Raw genomic sequence first — 18335 nt, 5'->3', positions numbered from 1 at the left:
GGGGGGGGGGGGGGGGGAAGACACACACAACCTCAGCCCTTTCTCCTCCCCCCCGGCAGCCTCCAGCCAGCTGCTCCTGCAGAGCGAGGGTGAGTGTGAGTGCGAGGGTGAGTGTGAGTGTGAGTGTGTGCGCAACATGGAGGGAGGGAGCGGCGGGGCTGCTGCCGCCCGCAGCCGGCTCTGCGCGGCGGGAACGGGGAGCGCTCCGCACGGATCCGAAAGGTCAGTGCCACCAAGAAATCGCCCACAGATAAATGCTTTCTTCCTCCTTTTAATTTATTTATAATTTTTTTTCCACCCTCTTTTCTCATAATCGCAGTATCAAAGCGGTACCGGATCTCCGAGGGATGTGATTGTTTCACAATTGGTCGCAGCCAGCAATGTCTAATCAAAATGTAGAGCATGATTTTAAAAGGCAAGCGTGTCATTTTCACGTCGTAAAGGCAATTTCATTTTAATTTTTAGTGTGTTTCGAAGCATATGTATGACTGTGTATCTTTTAAGTGGTTGAGTATTTGAATGGAGAAAGGTTAATTACCTCCCTCAATCAGATTACACTGTGGAGGTTACACTAGCATGGAGAAAGCAGGCAAAGTATAATTTTGCATCCTGTTTTTCATGTAACAGTGGTCCTTGAGGAATTTTCCTCTAAAGTGTGTACAGTGTGGTTATTAGCACGACTGAAACTTGCATTTTTAAATCAAAAATACAATATATCCTGTCTGTGGCAGAGTAGAGCCCCTGCTCTGTACTTTGGCTGTGTGAAAACAGCAAGTCACAAGGGTTCTGTGCTGCGAGTATTTTTTTTTTTTTTTTCCCCTTTCTAATGGATAACTAAGTGCTGTTGATACGGTATGGGTTTAGGAGCAATAGTTCTGGAGGGCCAGGTTATCGTGTAGTTAAAATTCTTGTGGAATGAGACAGTGCTGATTATCTTCATGGCAAATCGTCTCCTTCACCCTAGGCTTGGATTTGTACCGTGCCTGATAGGAAATAAACCGAGTGCTGTTGCAGTTCAGTTGAGATTTTTCTACTTCAGGGCTGAGAGTGCATAAATATTTACTGGTGGAAAAAAAGGAGGGAGTTGGGGAACCAGTATAATTTAAAACTTGCTGTCTTGGGCTTGCTGTTACCACCTACCTGGTTTACAGATCAAGGCTGTTTCTACCAAACTAAAGTTATTTATGAGCATAGCTGCCGGAAGCTGGAGACAGGGGTTCTTCTGGCACTGTATAATACATTATCAACAGTCTCGATAATTTATGCGAACTCCACCCACTTCAGTTTACACGGCCAGGGACTGAAGGAGAGTAGCTCCTACCAGCACTGCAAAATTTCTTTGAATTTGTCCGTGTTTTCTTTCTTTCTTGAAGTATTTATCCTAAGGAAAGCTGTAGCTGAGTATCTTCTCATTGTTCGTACTACCTAGCGACTCAGGTACCGTGAGAAAGCTCATTGGGTAATTTTGGTTCCCCTTACTGGGAAACAAAACCATATTTAAAAATTAATTGTGTATAGTGTGCTAATGCTGAAGCCTTTGCACTCCACAACTTGCTTTGTGATGGAAAAAAAGCACAGAATATGAAATATATTGTCACCCATGTATACAGACGCGCACATGCTGTAGAGGATTTTGTAAACTGGAACAGGGTAGGATTTTTGTTTGGTGTGAATTCCCATGGGAATGTGTGGAGCTCGCTCCAAATGAAAACTCTGACATTTGTGAGTAGCTGGCAATGTCAGTGTGTAGAATGCCAGGTCTGTGGCTAAAGACAGATGAAGTTTAGCAAGGATTTGATACAACCTATGCAGTTGTCTTCCAAATGGCTCTTGCATTTCAGGGAAGTCTGCAGATTAAATATGTTTTAGTTCTGGCAGTGACAGTCCCTTTTTTTTTTTTCCACCACTTGTGCAGATAGTCCAAGGCATGGCAGAACTTTGTATTAGTTTATTATTGACTCTCTGAAGGAGAGATTTCTTATGCATGTTCCCTTAGTGTCTTCCTTTTCAGCATAGGGATAAAAATCTGTATTGTTTCTTAGAAGCAAGTCTTGCATTTAATAGGATTATAGAAGTATTTTTAACTTCAAACTTTTAGTCCAGTGCTCCTGACTGATCCTTACAGCGTGGGGAGTTTTCTGATTATTGATGTAAATCTAGACAGAATGAACTGTGCTGATACATATTTTCTTCAGGAGAAAAAAAAAATCATCCTGTTCTGTGTGGTACATCTAAGGGTTGTCGAATCCTTGCCCTACCTGTAACAGTAGCTTTTTGGCTGGAGGGGAAGAGGGACAGAAATCAGCAGTTCTCTGAGCTTGTGGAAGAGCAGTTGTTCCAAGGGCCAGCCGGAGCACAGCACGAGCAGCAGAGCGCTGTATGTTACCTCGGATAGATAGCATCTTCTTCCAGGCCCGTCTTTGGTGATTTATGTTATGCATAACCGGTTCTGGGTGACTTGGCATGTCTGCTATAGCTGCCCAGGGACCGCTGAACTGCCTTCGCTCCTGACCTCGCCGGACCCTCCGCCTCCTCTTACACAGCTCTCCCATGCTCCAGTGCCCAGGAGTGGGCTCTTTCCAGCCCCCCAGGATGCCTTCTGTGGAAAAAATCCCTGCATTTATATCAAGAACACACACACACACACACACACACACACACAAAAGCTTTTTGATTTAATCTTTCTTTGCTTTGAACAATATTTCTTCTCATTGATCCCGGTATCAGGGACCAGAATGTCATGTTTTGATATTCTGCTTGTGACAGTGGTCACCGAGGGAAAGTAAATCCTCTGTTTTTCACCAGTGGTCCTATATCTTAAAAGGAGTGTTCTCCAGGCTGATGACTGAATGGAAGCTGGGAAGAAAAGGAAAAAAAACCCCACAGAATAGGTGGTGGAAGAGAGAAATAAGGTGACTTTGAAATGGTGGATGTGATGGACAGGAAGCAGAACAACTGGGGGGGTCTGAGCTCTCCAATCAAGAGGATAAAGGCCAAAGCAGTCAGCTATTTAGCTGTTGATTCAGAACAGGGTGGATTCAACGTGTATTCATGTAAAAAGAAGAAAAGGCAGATGTACACCTTTTGTGTATTCCTTGGAATGAATGTATACTGGAAATAGTAACAGGATGCAGTGTCAGGGCCTGAGAATTAGAGCAGGCAGCTCCTCAGTTTCATTTGGTTTCTTAGAATGGCAACATACTGTTATTACTTAACTGTGGTGTTCTTATTTGTTTTTGTTGAAAGAGCTTTCTCTGTACTGTTTCTGGAGGGGAAAAAGTGTTTACAAGCATGTTTAAGTGTATATCCAGAAAGCAAATTAAAATATAAACCTCAGCACTTAGGTGCACTTCACAGTCGTGCCTGCTGCGTTGTTCTGGCCTCATGGCAGGGACCAGAACGTGATTTAGAGTGGGGATGATGGGAGGAATTTGAACTTTGTGCCCTTGCTTTGAAGCACCGTTTATATTCTGGCTTTTCTTGCCTCCTGTGTTCATTCCTTCAGAAACCGAGAGTGTGAAATTTGTTATCCCAGCACCTCTGGAGACACCTCAGAGGTGATGTAATACCCGTTTTTCTGTCCATTGCCTTTCTTACGCAATCCCTAATCTAATCTCGTTTTCTTTCTTTGGGTAAAACAGCAGTAAAAGCTCAATACTTAGCAAAAGATCTGTTGCGGTTTTCTTTCAAAGCTGCTAGCAGCCAGCGTCTGGTCCGAGGTGGTGGCACAGACCACACTCCATTACAGGAGGTGGTGGTGGCAACTGGCAGCACAACGTCAGCAGAGCTGAGCGTGACCTCTGAGAAGGTCTGTGTGTTGGATCAGCTGTGTTAGATTACTCTCGTGGCCTCCACTTTAATTTATAAAGGGTTGCCCAGCTTTGCATTCCCTTTCAGTAAGTCCCATGGCTGAATAAACTTCTGAAGCATCCAGAAGATGACAGTGCATTACTGCTTGTTGGGTTACATACTTGCAATTACTCTGGGTTCGTTTTGAAGCTCCTTGGAGGTCTGAAATCTTTGGTTAATCAAACTTGGGGAAGGACTTTTAACCTGACACTTCTCATAATGTTAAAGGCTCGAAAACCCCTGTTACATTAGCATGCCAAGAGTTCAGCGCAGCTCTTTGTTTTTTAATTCAGTCAGTTCAAGCTGGGGGCAATTTTAGCTGGGTGATCCCAAGCATCCTATTGCCTTTTCTGAAATAAGATGATGGTTTTGTTGGACTTTGAGTTGATACACAGGCGGTGCTAATGGTTTGCTCTCTCTTGGCAAATGAATTTAATGCCATGTGTAGTCCTGATGGGATTTAACCACTCTGAGGGGGCAGTTCTGTTGTTATGACTCTCCACTTGATTTGAGGCTCTGGGTGCAGCTCACTGCTGTAAACTAAATGTGACACACTAATGAACTCCAGCACCGTGTGTTTTCTTCTTTTCGTTATGTATTATACAGCAATTTTCCTATTCACAACGCTATTGAATAGTCAAGAATTTCTCAACATTTTTCCCTCAGGGTTTATAAATTAGTGCTCCAAACCTTGTTCAGGGTTGGAATGTGGCAGATGAGATTTCAGCCCTTAAGGAGTGTTTCAGCCATGCAAACCTGCCTTAATTTCTGGCCACATTTCTTCATTTGTGTGTTGCAGAAGGTTTTACCCTCTTTAAAAGTGAAATGTTAACAAGATATTACACAATTTTTATTATTTTTTTTTTCCGGAAGCATAAATACAGAATTTTCAAGCCTTTTAATTCTCTTGTTCTCTGTACGTTTTCTCTTACTGATACTTTAATGGAATAGCTTTACTTTATAAACTTGTAAACATACTTTGTATTTCTTTGCAGGTTGTTCAGTGTCACTGTGCTGAATTGTTTTAGGAGTGAAAGTATGCTGGACCAATGCATCTCATTTTTTAAAAAAATTGTGAGTGCATATGCCTACACTGACTGTGTGAAAATCTTTTTATATATGAAAATGTCCTGGGAGAAAAATTTTGAGGACTATATCGATACATATCATGAAATCAAGAGTCAAAAGGTAAAAAAAAAAGAGTACTGAAAGACTTACTACATTTGTTTGGGGGGTGGTTTCTGAGCAAATCTTGTAATTTGAAGTGATGGGACGAAGGACTGTGACAGTATTTCTGTGTTTTCCGTCAGTGATGCAGCAGTAAGGCTGGGACTTTGTATGGTAAAACACACAGCAAACCCCTTGCTGCATGTGAAAAAAAGAGTGAGTTCTGAACTCAGGCATGCGGCCTAACACATTTGTTCATGTGTCTGAAACCTAGGTATTCTCCTTGGAAAATAGTGCCAGGAAGCCATCCCAGCTTGTGAAAACTACTTTTAAGATGCTTTTGCATAAACAAAACCTGCTTCGAAACTAACTCTTGGTAGTTTTAGTCTGGGGGAATGCCTAGACTGTAGGAGCAGATTTGAAGAATATTCTGAGGTTAAATTGATCTCATGTGGTACACTGGAAGAAGAGCAGGCTAGATGGAGTACTTTTCCTAGCCAGGAACAAGGCATGGGTTGCAAAAAATAAGAGGAGGAAACTACAATGATGTCTTAATTTCACACAGTTTCATCTCATCCACAGTGTTGACAGCTTCCCTTTAAAAGGGGACTTTCCCAGCTTCTTGTACTACCAAGGGAGCTGCTTATGGGCACACATGAAAATACTTAGATTTTCGTATACTGAAAATCTCCATTCCCTATTAATGATTGGGGGAAACAAGGCCAATGTAAGATATCAATTGCAGAAGGCGGTTGTTCTTAAATCCTAGTATTTGTGGTTGCAGAGAGCCATTAAATTCATGCCCAGAAGGTTAACCAAAGCTGTGTTGACTTTTTTTTGGTCTACAAACTAATTTGTTTAATACTGCCACGGTTGCTCATAGCTTTTTGCAGGAGCAATATAATGAGATTAACGAGCCTCTGATCGCTTCCATATCTGATACTTAAATCCCCATGGGAATCTGTGAAAGTGTCAGAGCTCTGTTGCTCTTGTATGGGGGTTGCATTGGCAGAGCCAAGAGTTGTTCTTTATGTAAGATGTTGTAGATTTGGTTGCTGGGATGATGGAGTAGCTAAGCTTCAATCTGTAGCTTTGGAGCCAGCGTGATTTTAAGAAGCAGAGAAGAGATGCTGCGGCTGCCAGCCAGGGGGTTCATTATTGGAAAGAAAAGACAAACACCCTCCTCCTTCCCCCCGTGATACTCTGAAGAGGGAAGCAAGTTTCATAGAGAGATAATTATGCTACTGGAAAAACTGCTGTGACAGCTCACAGCACCACAAGTGGAGTTCTTGTGGGGAAAAAGCCGCATTAGACATACCAATTTCTTCCCGTTTTCTCCCAGTTAGGTATGGTGTATGTGCGTAGCATTGTCCTGAAGCACTTGGTACTTACCTCCTTGCCTAGGCTTTCTTCGCCTGCTTCAGGCTAATAGGCAGTAAGTTTGTTTTCAAGTGCTGTGGCCCACAGTCTGATTTGTGAATACCGATTGCCACCTGAATTACGTTTTCCCCTGCTTATAAAAGTATCCATGATTGGTTATGAGTGCAAAATTAGAAGCTTTTTCTTAAAAAACAAAACCTGAATGAGGGAGAACTGTACATAGTTTTTTTTTTAAAAAAATTAATAACCCCCAAAACCCAAACCCACAGCTCAGTATTAATTTTGAAGCAGTGTTGTGTTCCTGTGCCTTTTTTACCCAGTGCCTTTAGTATTGTCGAGATGTTAATGGCTGCAGTACCTGTTTTGTGGAACTCTCTGCCAGTCTCCATGTTAGATCTCTCTGTGCACATCCGTAGCTCACAGCCCTTTCTGTTTAAGGTGCCAGGTCTGTTTTTTAATTAGTTTCCCCTAATTTCCCAGTGGTATGTCTTCGGTTGACAAAAATGGCTTCTCTCCAGTTCTTGAGCAGTAGGTAGCTTGGTGGAGATGTTGCTTTTTGGTTTGTGTGTAGGACTGATTACTTACAGGAATATTCTTCTTTTCTCCATGCTTCAGTGTATGTTAACAAACATTAGAGACACCCGAAACACACAAAAACTTTTTCTTCAGCAAACATCTCTGGTTTTGAATACATTCTCCCTTTCAAGGCCTTGACCACACATGGAACTTCTCAGGAACAGCTGCTCACAAATAATTCCAGATGCGGACAGACCCCGAATACAATGCTACGTTCTGTAATGTGCCTGTTTATGCTGACCTCTTCCAATCCCTTTTATTGCTTTTTAAGATCAGGATGACCTCTTTGCTCATTTAAAATCTAAATTCTAGATTCTTTTAAATCTCAAAATTCTCTATTTTCTCCATTTGGGACACTGTCCCCCTAAGAAGGGATTTGCGGGCTCTGCAGAGCCGTTGGCTATGAAAGCGGTGAGTACTAGTCTTTGCTTTGGTGCTTGAAACTTCAGGAGAAAACTTTAGACCCTAAGAACTAGTTACTCAGTTATGTGCTCGGGTCAGAAATGCTAGTATGATATGGCAAGGGCAAATCTGAATTTCTTGGCCACAAGGCTTTGTGAAGATAAAGGTTTCCCTTCAAGGAATATTGAATTTAGTTTCTTACGATTTTTTTCATGTTTCTAGTTTCTTTTTCTTTTTTGGTGAGGAAATATCAAAGCAAAGATAATTATAAATCCTCTAAAATTATTTTCAGATGAGTCAATGTGCAGTCAGTTGAACAGTGGAATGTATACTGGACCACATTTACACAGAAAACAGCCAGGAAAGCCACCAGAAAGAGCAGGGCTGGAATTGCTTGAACCTTCTTGGCTGCTCGCTGTGCAAGGAAGAGCGTGTGTAGCTGTGCCAGCTGGAATGCAGCTGCTCCTTAAATCTGGCACCTAATGTTGAGTCCTGTCAAAGTACATAATGTTGAAGAATCCTACTTAGTTTGTTTGCAGACAGAAAAGTATCAGTGAAGACTTAACAGCGCTTCCCTCCACCCTTTGCAAGTCAAGGTCTCTGTGTGCAAGTCTTTCAGACTTGCTACTTTGAAAATGAAATTTGTGTGAATTCGAAAAGCCATGAGTAACTTTAGGGCCAGAAAACAACAACAAAAAAGTATTCATGTAGAAGTGCAGCGGTTCCACAGATTATCAGTGGCTCTACTCCCATTCAAGCCTGGGCTCCATCAGCAGCCTGCAGCTCTCCAAAATGACTCACACCCTCTGGTGTACAGCCCTTTAAGAGAATTTGATACCACTTAGTGATTTTGCCAAGCACTTTTTCTCAGCATTCTGTGGGGATAGGTTTAGTGACACATGTGACATTACTGCAAGGTGCTATATAAATGCACATTTCGGTGCCATTGAGAACAATAGTGTAAGCACACCATGCTAGTTCAGGGGGCAGAAACCTCCTTCTAGGCCTTTTCAATACCTTCTGCTCCTTTGATCAGTAGCGAAGAGGCTAAAAATACTTGTTATGTTTGGGTGCTAACATAAATATACTTGATATATTTGGGTGCTTTAACAGCTGTGATGTTAAATTTCTGAAAAACATTACTAAAAGGACAAAAGTTAAAGCTGACTTTGTAAACTTTTTCTGGCTTTTGGTTGACTCTTGATACTTTATAAATTATCATGGCAGAAATTAGCAGAAAATTTCACTTTATTTTCAGCTATGTTTTTCCTTTTGTGTTCAGTCCTGGGATCTATGTACAGTGGTGTTAAGATCTTTATTCTACTGGTAATAGCCCAAGCAGGCATCCATCCCAGATTAAGTGAGAAGGGGGAAAAGTATCTGTAATATCATGAGGTAAATAATGACATATTTTCTATTTTTTTCCTTCACAACTGCTTTACTGGCAGATCTGACTCGCTTTTACGGGCAACTGTTAGATGAAGGAATGAGATCAAGTTGTGTGAAAGAGAAGGCCCGTCTTAAAACTTGTGCACCTGGGTTAGGAACGTGTATTTACCTTTTGGGAGATTCTGGTGTTACTGAAATAGTGTATACACTGTAGCAGATAGAATGAAAAATGTATTACTTGCATATGTTACAGGTTTTTCTGTTTTCTTTCAAGAGAATGGAAAATAAGTTAATTGGTGGAAATAGTATGGATATCTTTGTGTGTTGCATTGTTTGATGTCCTAATGCAGTAGACCGACATTTTCTAAGTGTGCCGCTGAGTTTTTGAAATTTGTTTGGTTAGAACATCTCGCTGTTGTCAGGTGTGGAGGGTTTTGAATTTTTTTTTCTGCCTGTTGATGTTAATTTTTTTGCCTATGCTTTAGGCTGGCCAAGGCACACGAGCCTCGTATGCTACGCACTTCCCTTTTGTGAGTGAGAAAAGTGAAGAGTAATGTATGGTCCAGTGCTGACTCATAGTCCTGTGCTTGAACAGAGTGAGTGTAACACTTATTTTAGAGAGATTGGAGTAAAATTACCAGGGCTCCCAAAAGGATTTCTCCATTTTTTTGATTCTAGCCTCTCTTTCAGCTTCTTCCAGCCATTCGTCTCTTCTATTATATGATAATACCTTATCCTAGTGCTGGCCCTGTGCTACTTTATGCTGAAGATGGTGGGTTTTGCCATTCTTTGTTTTCTTTCCTGCCTAAATTAGGCTGTGTATATGCAGTTGCTCCAGAGACCAAAAGACTTGTTTTGAAGAAATGCTGATCTACTAGAGTGGCTTTTCATCTATGGTATGACTGACCCCTCAAGCATTTTTTAAAAAGCAGTCAATTTGCTGAAAAATCACAAGGTTTACTTTAAAAATTATGCCTTTTAAGGTGCACTTTATTTTTTTTTTTCTTAATTTGCCCTCCAGTTTGAGTTTTTAAGTGCAAGATGGGTCATGTTGTTCACCCTTCCTCTGCAAGATGATTTTGTAATTATAGTGAAAGCTGAGAATATTTCTTCACTGTTTGACTCCATGGCTGGAGCTTTGAATATACGAAATGCTGAGAGACTTGCAGTGAAATGACAAGAAATTCTAACATTTGAGTCTTGCACATTGTATTCTGATGTGCTTATAATTCAAGGTCATGGCCATTCCTGGTGACGTTTATGCAGGTCATATAAGTCTCAGTGGTTGGTCTGGCAACAAAAATATTTCCCCGTTTCTCCACAGCTCCTTGAAAAATAGCAGGCAAGATATTTTTTCTGCATGGGCATGTATAAATACGCACACACTTTGTGTTCCCTTTGAAGGGGATTTTAAGTACAGTGTCACATAGAATTGTGTTGTATGTGGCAGCACCTCCTGCTCTGTGTGGGGCTTTATCAATATATGCAGATAAGCTGCTGACTTCATCTTCCCTTCTCGCTGGGTAAAGGTGGAGTTTTGGGTACTGGAAGATGTGCTCAGGAAGTGCTCTCTGCCTTGTAAAGTTGTTCTTCGTCTCCTACAGGGAAATGACAGCAACACATGTGTACATGTTTAAATTATTTTTGTATATCACATTGAAATACCTCTTAGACTTCAGAGTACGTAATGCATCTCATGAACTCCAGCTCCACAGCAACAAGGGGAGGACAAGGTGCTGATCTCACTGATGCAGCAGACTTTGCAAATGAGATTCTGTATCTGATTACAGCTAACAATATATCGACATAGGATATGGCGTTGGTAACAAATACCCATTGAGATGTAAAAAAGTTGTTGAACACCAGCTGATGCCCACACAGGCTTTTTAATTAGTACCTGGCCTCCTTTTGAATCACGATGTGCCTCTGTATGGGGAAAATTTTTGACAAATCCCCAGCGGCTCATAGAAGAACAGAAGGAAACTTTTTTTGGCCTATTCTCATGTGCATACACAAAGTTTTCTTGGTGCCCGCTAAGGAAAAAAATGTGATCAGGGAGTCTGGATGCACAGAAATTGAAAGACTCATAGGAAAGACCTTCAGACTGCTACTTACTGGAACAAAAGGACTTGTGCAACTATAGATAAAATGTGCAATGTGGTATTGCGTGGAGTTTTGAGGACAGTACATCTCTGGCAACTTACTCTGGTGTTACCTGCTTGAAAAAAAATGGTGGTTGTTTGACTGTTTGGCCTAAAAGAGACATCAAGCATGTCATACTCGGGGATGCTATTGTCTGCGCCTGCCCGTTTGAAAACACTAGGACCTCTACGAGACAATAGGATGCAGTAAAACTGCAAAGACAAGCATGCAGTAAAGCTGCAGGATACATAGTGTTCCAGCACACGTTTTTCTAAAATGAGTCAAAAAGTTAAAGAAAACAGGCTGGTTACTAAATAGTACTGACTCAGAGCTGCATTGTAGTCAGGGGGCCCCAGGTTAATGCACCAGATGTGACTTTCTGGAGAATAGATTTATTTAGGCCCCGTCATCTTAATGAAAGGCGAGAGATTGCAGTAACGCGGTGCTGCTCCCGTGGCTCACTGCACCAGCGGGAAGAGAGTGCCAGGCATAGGAGAAGGAAAAAAGGTACTGGCAGGGTCACGGCGTTGAAAACTCCGGGGCAGTGGGTGAATGTGACCGCCGGGCACCGCACCAGTGATCAGCACAACGCGAGTTAGTGTCACTGTCCCTCCTTCGCCGAGTGCCGATGGGCTCTTTCCTGATGTTCCACTCCCTTCGGCTGCCAAGTCATGCGTGGGGAGCTCCAGCCCCAGCGCTGAGGTTCCTGGCAGTAGAGTTCCTCTGTCAGCTGCATTTGTGTGGGGTTGTAAAGGTGTTTTATTATCACTCATCGGGTTATGGAAATGCTGATCAGTAGGCAGTACAGTCATGTGTGCAGCACAGGTAGCAAACGAGAAATACTGGTTTTGGAAATAACTTTCATCAGCTTCAGTGCTGATTAAAGAGGGGAAATATTGAACTAGAAGCTGTAGGTATTTCTTACTACTTGGTAAATGCTTGCTCCTGGTAATGACTTTACCTTGCCATGTGTATTTCATAAAAATTGTGATAGAACAGTCTTTGGAAAAATATGTGTTAGGAATTCAAAGGAAGCTAGTAGCCAGTAAGTTGAATATATGGTGCATTAGAATAAGTGCAGGTGTAACCTCTGACTAGGTGAGGTATACTTGCTTCTGCTGATTTCATAAATACGTTACTCGTACGCCTACTGCTTTGTCTCAAACATCCTTTCCTAAATCTGGCCCAAACATTCCTCTTTCCCAGCTCTTCTAAAACACTGTTTAAATTAGTGAAATCAGAGAAACAGTACTCATTAACATTTGACATTTTCTGATGGTATGTACAAGCAGGACAGGAAGAAAAAAAGTGCACCTCAAGGAATACCTTTTGCTACTGTCATCAACCTCAGAACTTAATAAAAATGATGCTTTTTACTACCTACGAAGGCATCTTGAGAGTGATAAAGGGAAATTGAGCCTGACCAGCTCTCTGAGAGCATGTGGCATCATGCTGGTGGAAAATAAGACAGAATCTGAGGAAGGGGTTGGTTCTGTGTTCTCCGTCACTATTTCTGACTGCGTTGCTCTCTGTGTAAACGATTGGTGCTCGCTGTTTACGGCAACCGAAAAGTGGGAAGTGTTGTCATGGTGTGAGTGTGGCCTAGCAGGAAGTTTCATGCGCAAACACATTTTGTGTGGTAGGAAATCTTCTATTCTAGCAGTTCATTAGATGCGTTTGCACGTGCTGGGAAACAAAATGATGTAATTTTTAGAGAACATATTTAATTACTGCTGCGTTTACAATAAAACAAGAGTATGCTGAAAGCTTTAATTATATAATGGGAATAAAAGATATCAATCTCCATCCAAGAAGAGAAGGGGTTGGTTTTGACTAACTATGTGCTCTCCTGTAGGTTTTCCATAACATAATGGGAGGCATCGGGTTTGGATGGTGTTGCCTGTTCATTTACTACATGAAAAATAAAGCACGGCAGACTAAGAGAGGTTACTATTATAGTTTGGAGACCATGTAGATTTTGCTTCAAAGGCTTTTGTAGTGAAGTATGAGGATCTCAGACTCATGGAAATGAGCGCCAAGAGTTTTCTTGCAAAACATGTTGTGAAGTCTTACATTAAATGTAAAAATCTTTTGGCTGATTACCTGATGAATTTGATGTATTTCAGAGATAAGAACAAAGCAGCTGATTCTTTAAATGTTCTGTTTGACATAAAGAACAACTTGGGTATCTATCGCAAATGTTTTTCCAAGCAAGGAAAGAATATTTTTCAGAAAATAATTTCCAAAGTTTTCAAAAAGCATTTCAATGAGCTGATTTGTCTCTGGGAAGGAAAAACCTACAGAGGAGGGAAGGAGCTCTGGATTGAGCTGACCTGGAATGGCGGCTCACTCTGTGAACTGCCCGTGGGCTTCAGGCTGGGGACGAAATCAGAGAGGGGAGGGAGATGCAGATATCCAAGTCAACCCTTTGGGATGCTACCAGCCTCATCTGTGTGAGGATGGGGAGAGGAGCCTGGCTCAGAAAAATGAACCTTCTCATGAAATGAGAGATTCAGCTCCTCGGTCAGACAGAAAGATTTCTAAAGCACAGTAAGTGGCAATAGGAGATCCATGCCCACTTAGAAATGGCTCTGAAGCCTAATTCCAGGTTACTTGCGGTTCAGGTCAGGCCTTTGGTTGCCAAAGCTGCTGTGAAAAGGTCACACGGAGCTGGAGGTGGCTTGGGCCTGGGGCGAGCGGGGTACTTTGGCCAAAGGAGGAGACGGCTGTGCTGCAGAGCGCGGGGGGCTGCGGGCGCCTGGCCACCGAGGAGCGGGGGCTGATGCGCAGCCTGCCCTGCGAGGCACGGCCGACGTAGGGTAATTCCTCACGTCGTGTTCTGTAGTTTGGGTTTCTGAAGCCTCAGCACTATCTGCAAACAGGCCCTGAAACCGTGCTCCTCAGGGGCCTCAGCTTTTCTGTCAAGCTGGTAGTTTAGTGCTATTTTTACTCCATTTTTCTTCCGTTTCAGACTCTTCATCTTTCCTTCTCTCCTACTAGGTGTTTTTCTTCTTTGGTTAGGAGATTTACCGATGGTTATGGTCTCGTTTTCGTTGCAATGGGGTCTTCCCTGGCCTGACGACAAGATGAAATTTCTGAGCATTCCAATAGTGAGGAGGTGATGTGAGGAGCGAGGAGTGGGTGACCAGCTTTCCAGGACATCTGGTTAGCTGTTTGGCTGCTCTGCAAGCCCAATCCTCAACGGGAGCCTTTTGGAATTGCGGTCTGTGAGGCTGCTCTGTTTCCTGGAATTCGTATTATATCATAGAATTTTATTCCTCTATTTGCTATATTCTTACCTTCTTATTTCTTAGCCTATTCTTTCACAGCCTTCTGTTTTTGCAGAGTTATTCATTATGCACTAAAAAGTCTTTTTCACAGGTGTCAGTTCTAAAATCATCATGATTACTGAGAAGGGGGGAAAAAAGCTTTAAGAGCACTGTTTACTGCCGTTTTCTTGGGCACTGAAATTAATGTGCACTGGTTTCAACAATATCTCATTTCTCTGGGAAGGCTAATAGCCCGGTCACTTCATTATCCTGCCTTTCTGCACAAGTGCCAGCGTAATAGAAATGCTTTCATTTTCCAGACTACCCTTTGGGTGCTTGAGACAAATGCTTTAAAAGCTGATCCACACTTTCTTTTCTATTGGTCATACTGAAAAAGCTCTAAGTCTGTTCATCACCTGTCCTTTTAGGTTAGGATGTTGCACCTGCAATTCCTTTTAATGCCTTAAAAATAATCTGATAGGGTGCTTTCACTGGTAGGTATTTTAGCAAATCATTAAGGTTTTATTTGTCTATTTATTTTCCTAAGAGGACATTTTATTACTGACAGCATGAGTCAGGACAATTAAAGGTTGCAGTGAGGTATTTTAGCTTCTGATGTGATGCAATACGAACTAGAATGAAGTGTTACCTTAGTCATACTGAAAAAACCCCAGTTAATATGCTGTATGCTGTGCTGCCTGTGAGGCAGAAGTCCAGCAGCGATCTCTTCCCAGTAACAACTTCTCCCCACAGTGTGCATCATTGTGGAGGGAGTGTCTGGTGAGGAGAAATGGTGTTCTTTGGTGTTGTGTGTGCAAACAGGGTGTCAGCGTGAAGTTAGTGTGTTGTCCGTGGTCACGGTTTATGGACAGAAGGCTGTTGTGAAGGGAAGGAGGCAGCCAGGACTCTTGGGTTTTATTCCAGGCTTCCCTGACTCAGCCAGTGCTGAGTCTCCTTGTGAATTATTTACACCACTTTTTAAACAAGGCTAACAAAAATAGCAATTTTACAGGAGCATTTTGACTTAATTGTGAAGAGCTATGTGGCTCAAGTATAAAAACTACTTCAGGGCAAAAATATTCTTTTATTCCTGTTGGTCTTTTGAACCGGGATAGATTTAGTGGCTGTGTGTAACTTTCAGCAGGACTGTCCTTGTTTATTCGCTTCCCCTCCCAACCCCTTGAATTATAAGAATTCTGCCCAGGGCGCTGGGGAGCAGGGAGTGTTGACACAGGTGTCAGGACGATGTTGCAGATGTTGTGATTCTCCTCACTATGACTTCCCAGTTTTAACTGTAACTTATTTTGACACAGCAGTCCAGGGGCCATCTTGATCCCTCATTGCCAGCCATCCGACTATACAAATCTCTGTGTATTCATGTGCTAGCCATCAAGCCCCAGCTTTCCTTGCCTTGCAGGGTTCAATTTTCTCAATAGTGGGAATGGACAGTGTCTTGTGTTAGCCATAAAGGGTGGTATGATGGCAAAGGAAAGCATTTAGAAAATCAGTCTTGTTATCTGTTGAACTGCCCTAGTCAGATTTTCTGCCGCTTTCGCCCCTCCCCTCTGACTTTGTAGCTCCCCGCTTGAGCCAACATAGTTATACAGATATATTCTGTTGCATAGAGAAGGTGTTGGCATCCTCTCATCTTTTATTACCCTGATGCATAAGCAAAATGGTGGCAGAGATACTGTGTAGAATTTATACCGGTGGAACCACGCCAGGAGTGATTTTAAAGGCAGAGGAGAAGGAAGCGATAAGGCATGGTATTTTTCAAGTGATTGGCTTTGCAAGTGAAGAATGATGGAAAGGAATTACGGTTACCTGATATTTATTTTATTTTTTTTTCTACCCCAGCCTTGCAAAGCACGTAAGCATCTGCTTAAATTTCACTGAACTTTACCGGGTAGTTCAAGCCAGGCGGCTCCCTGTGAATGCCTCGGTGTTTCTCCTGCAGCTGGGTTCCAAACTGAAGGGACAGTAGCACTTCAGGAGGGTAGAGGATTAAATGTTCTTGAAAAGCTCTCTGCATAAAGGTTTGCAAAGGAGAGAGCGAGTGTGAGAACGTGTTCAAACTGAGCAGTGAAATCTGCACAGCTTGACTTGTCTCATCCATCTGGTGGGACTACGTTATCTACGTGTAACAGATTACATTTAATCTCACCATTTCGGGGAGAGCTCTTGAGCCTCAGCAGACATGGGAGAGCTGTCCTGTGAAGTTATGCAAGTAAAATGGGAGCTTAAATTTCATGCTAGTTTCTCCGGAGAACAACAAAGGAGGTGCAGAAATATGGTGTCATCTTTCTGTCCTGACCATGTTTGTTGGCTTTGACAGGCCAGGAGGCGGGGGGTGACTCTCCTGCCCCTTCCTGAGTTTGGGCTGCGTTCCCCAGCCCTGCATTTTCTATCTGCGATGGGTTTATTTGACTCTGGCCTGGCTCTTCCTTCCTGTCGTGTGGCTCACCAGTCAAAGCCCATTATCAGCCTGCCTAGGCTGGGCTGGTGGTGAAGCAGGGGTTAACGCCAGCTCAGTTTCCTGGTTCTCTGCTTGCTCAGGTGTGCTGCAAAGGGTAATAAAGAATGGCTGATTAGGAGAAACAACTTCATGCGCAGAGCTTATGGGACTAGGCAGAATTCCAGGCTGGGAACTCATCTTGTTTCTCTTTATTTTACTTATTTTTTTATGATAGCTGTCATTTCTTAGGGAAAAGACTTTCCTATCTGCTGCTATATTTTTTTTAAATTTTTTTTCCTGCTGAGTCATTGCACAACTCAACAGTCATTTGTGTGGCTTGCTTCCTGGAGTCTTGAATCGTTTTGTCACGTACCTTTCTTCTTTCCTTCTACATTTAATATAACTGCACTCATTTCAAGCACTTCGGCACAGCGGAACCCCTTTCAGATGGTCCCATGGTGTATCTCTGTGATCAGGGTGAGTGAGGCATGTACTAATGGCAGAATTTGTCCAGTGCGCAGTAAGCTGTTATTCCTGTCATAATGTTAACATTTAAAAATTATTCATTTTCCCTACACAGAGGCAGCTGGTGAATGCAGATGTCAAAACTGGGGGGACAGAAAACCTTGTTTGCTTGTGCTTTTTCATACATTCCACTGCTGGCATCTGCTTAGGAAATTAAACACCTTTTCCATTTTTCATCCTGTATAATGCATTAGAAGGGTCTCCTTTTTTTCTTTGAATATCTTTTTAATCTTGACTTGTCTATGAACACGTTCACTTTTTTCCTTTCTTTGTTCCTCCTTCCTTCTGCCTTTAAAACTGGGTTGGTGTTTCAGGGACTTTCTTGGCCTGCCTGATATAAAATTGAAGAGGTTATCTAAAACTACAAAATTATGAAGCAGTGCGATTAATACATTTTGTTTTAAAAGGGTGAAAATTCCATGCTGACACTTTTTAAATTTTAAAATGTCCTTCTCAGTTGCAGTTGTTTCTGTAATGTTTATGTTGTATTGCTCATAGTTTGCTTTTCAAATTAAAGAAAACCACCCATGACCTCTTTTTTTTCCCCAGAAAGTTTCAGATGCTTCCCCCTCAATTAATTAGAAGAGACAACACGCAACAGAACTATTCTTTTTCCTGATGTCTGGCATTCCCAAAGGGTTTGGGTGACATTGCATGCTGAAGCTTTGCAGCACCCTTACAACCTCGGGTTCTCAGCTCCAGCATTTGCAGAGCTCAAATGAATGTCCAAATTCTCTTCCCTCAGTATGAGGAGACACACGTACGCATCAGGACGGGGTATGTAAAAGCCCACGTGAGGCTTCTCAGGACGGGAGGTGGCCAGTGTCAAAAGAAGGGCTCTGAGGAGCGTGTTGATCTTGCTCATCCCCTCTTTGTGAAACTGCACCCCAGTGTGGGTGAGCTAAAGCGATGCTGTAGCTGATGAGGCGTTGTCACCCCTGCCACCTCCATTAGGCCAACGGGAGCTCCTGTAGCCCTGTGCTTTGGTGCTGATCCAGTGGAAAGCTAGTCCTTCTTAAAATATATTTATTTTTCCTCCAGGGCAGTGTCTGTAGAGATGGGCAAGCACCTCTGCTGGCATGGGGAAGCTATGTCATCAGATAGCTGGGGAGAGATGGGGAGCTGCCCCTTTGGGAAACTGCAGATGCGTGGCATGGCTGCTTAGGTGGTTATGGAAACCT

General features: G+C 42.5%; 1 protein-coding gene across 3 annotated transcripts in view; it reads left to right on the top strand.

The window, feature by feature from the left end:
* Nucleotides 1–18335, top strand: part of ARHGAP32 (Rho GTPase activating protein 32) — a 209296-nt gene that overhangs the window by 22949 nt on the left and 168012 nt on the right. For 2 of the 3 annotated variants that reach the window (XM_026863750.1, XM_026863749.1), the window contains exon 1: nucleotides 118–222. The exons of the other annotated variant lie outside the window; for it this stretch is intronic. In XM_026863750.1, the coding sequence (XP_026719551.1) occupies nucleotides 137–222 (86 nt within the window). In that variant the 5' untranslated portion in view covers nucleotides 118–136. Of the gene's footprint in view, nucleotides 1–117; nucleotides 223–18335 lie in introns of those variants that run through there. 3 annotated transcript variants of the gene reach the window in all.

Source organism: Athene cunicularia (genome assembly GCF_003259725.1).
Source record: "Athene cunicularia isolate RWA chromosome 24 unlocalized genomic scaffold, athCun1 chr24_part1, whole genome shotgun sequence".
Taxonomy (NCBI): Eukaryota; Metazoa; Chordata; class Aves; order Strigiformes; family Strigidae; genus Athene; species Athene cunicularia.
Note: the sequence above shows the minus strand (reverse complement) of the source record. Positions and strands in the feature narration are given on the sequence as shown.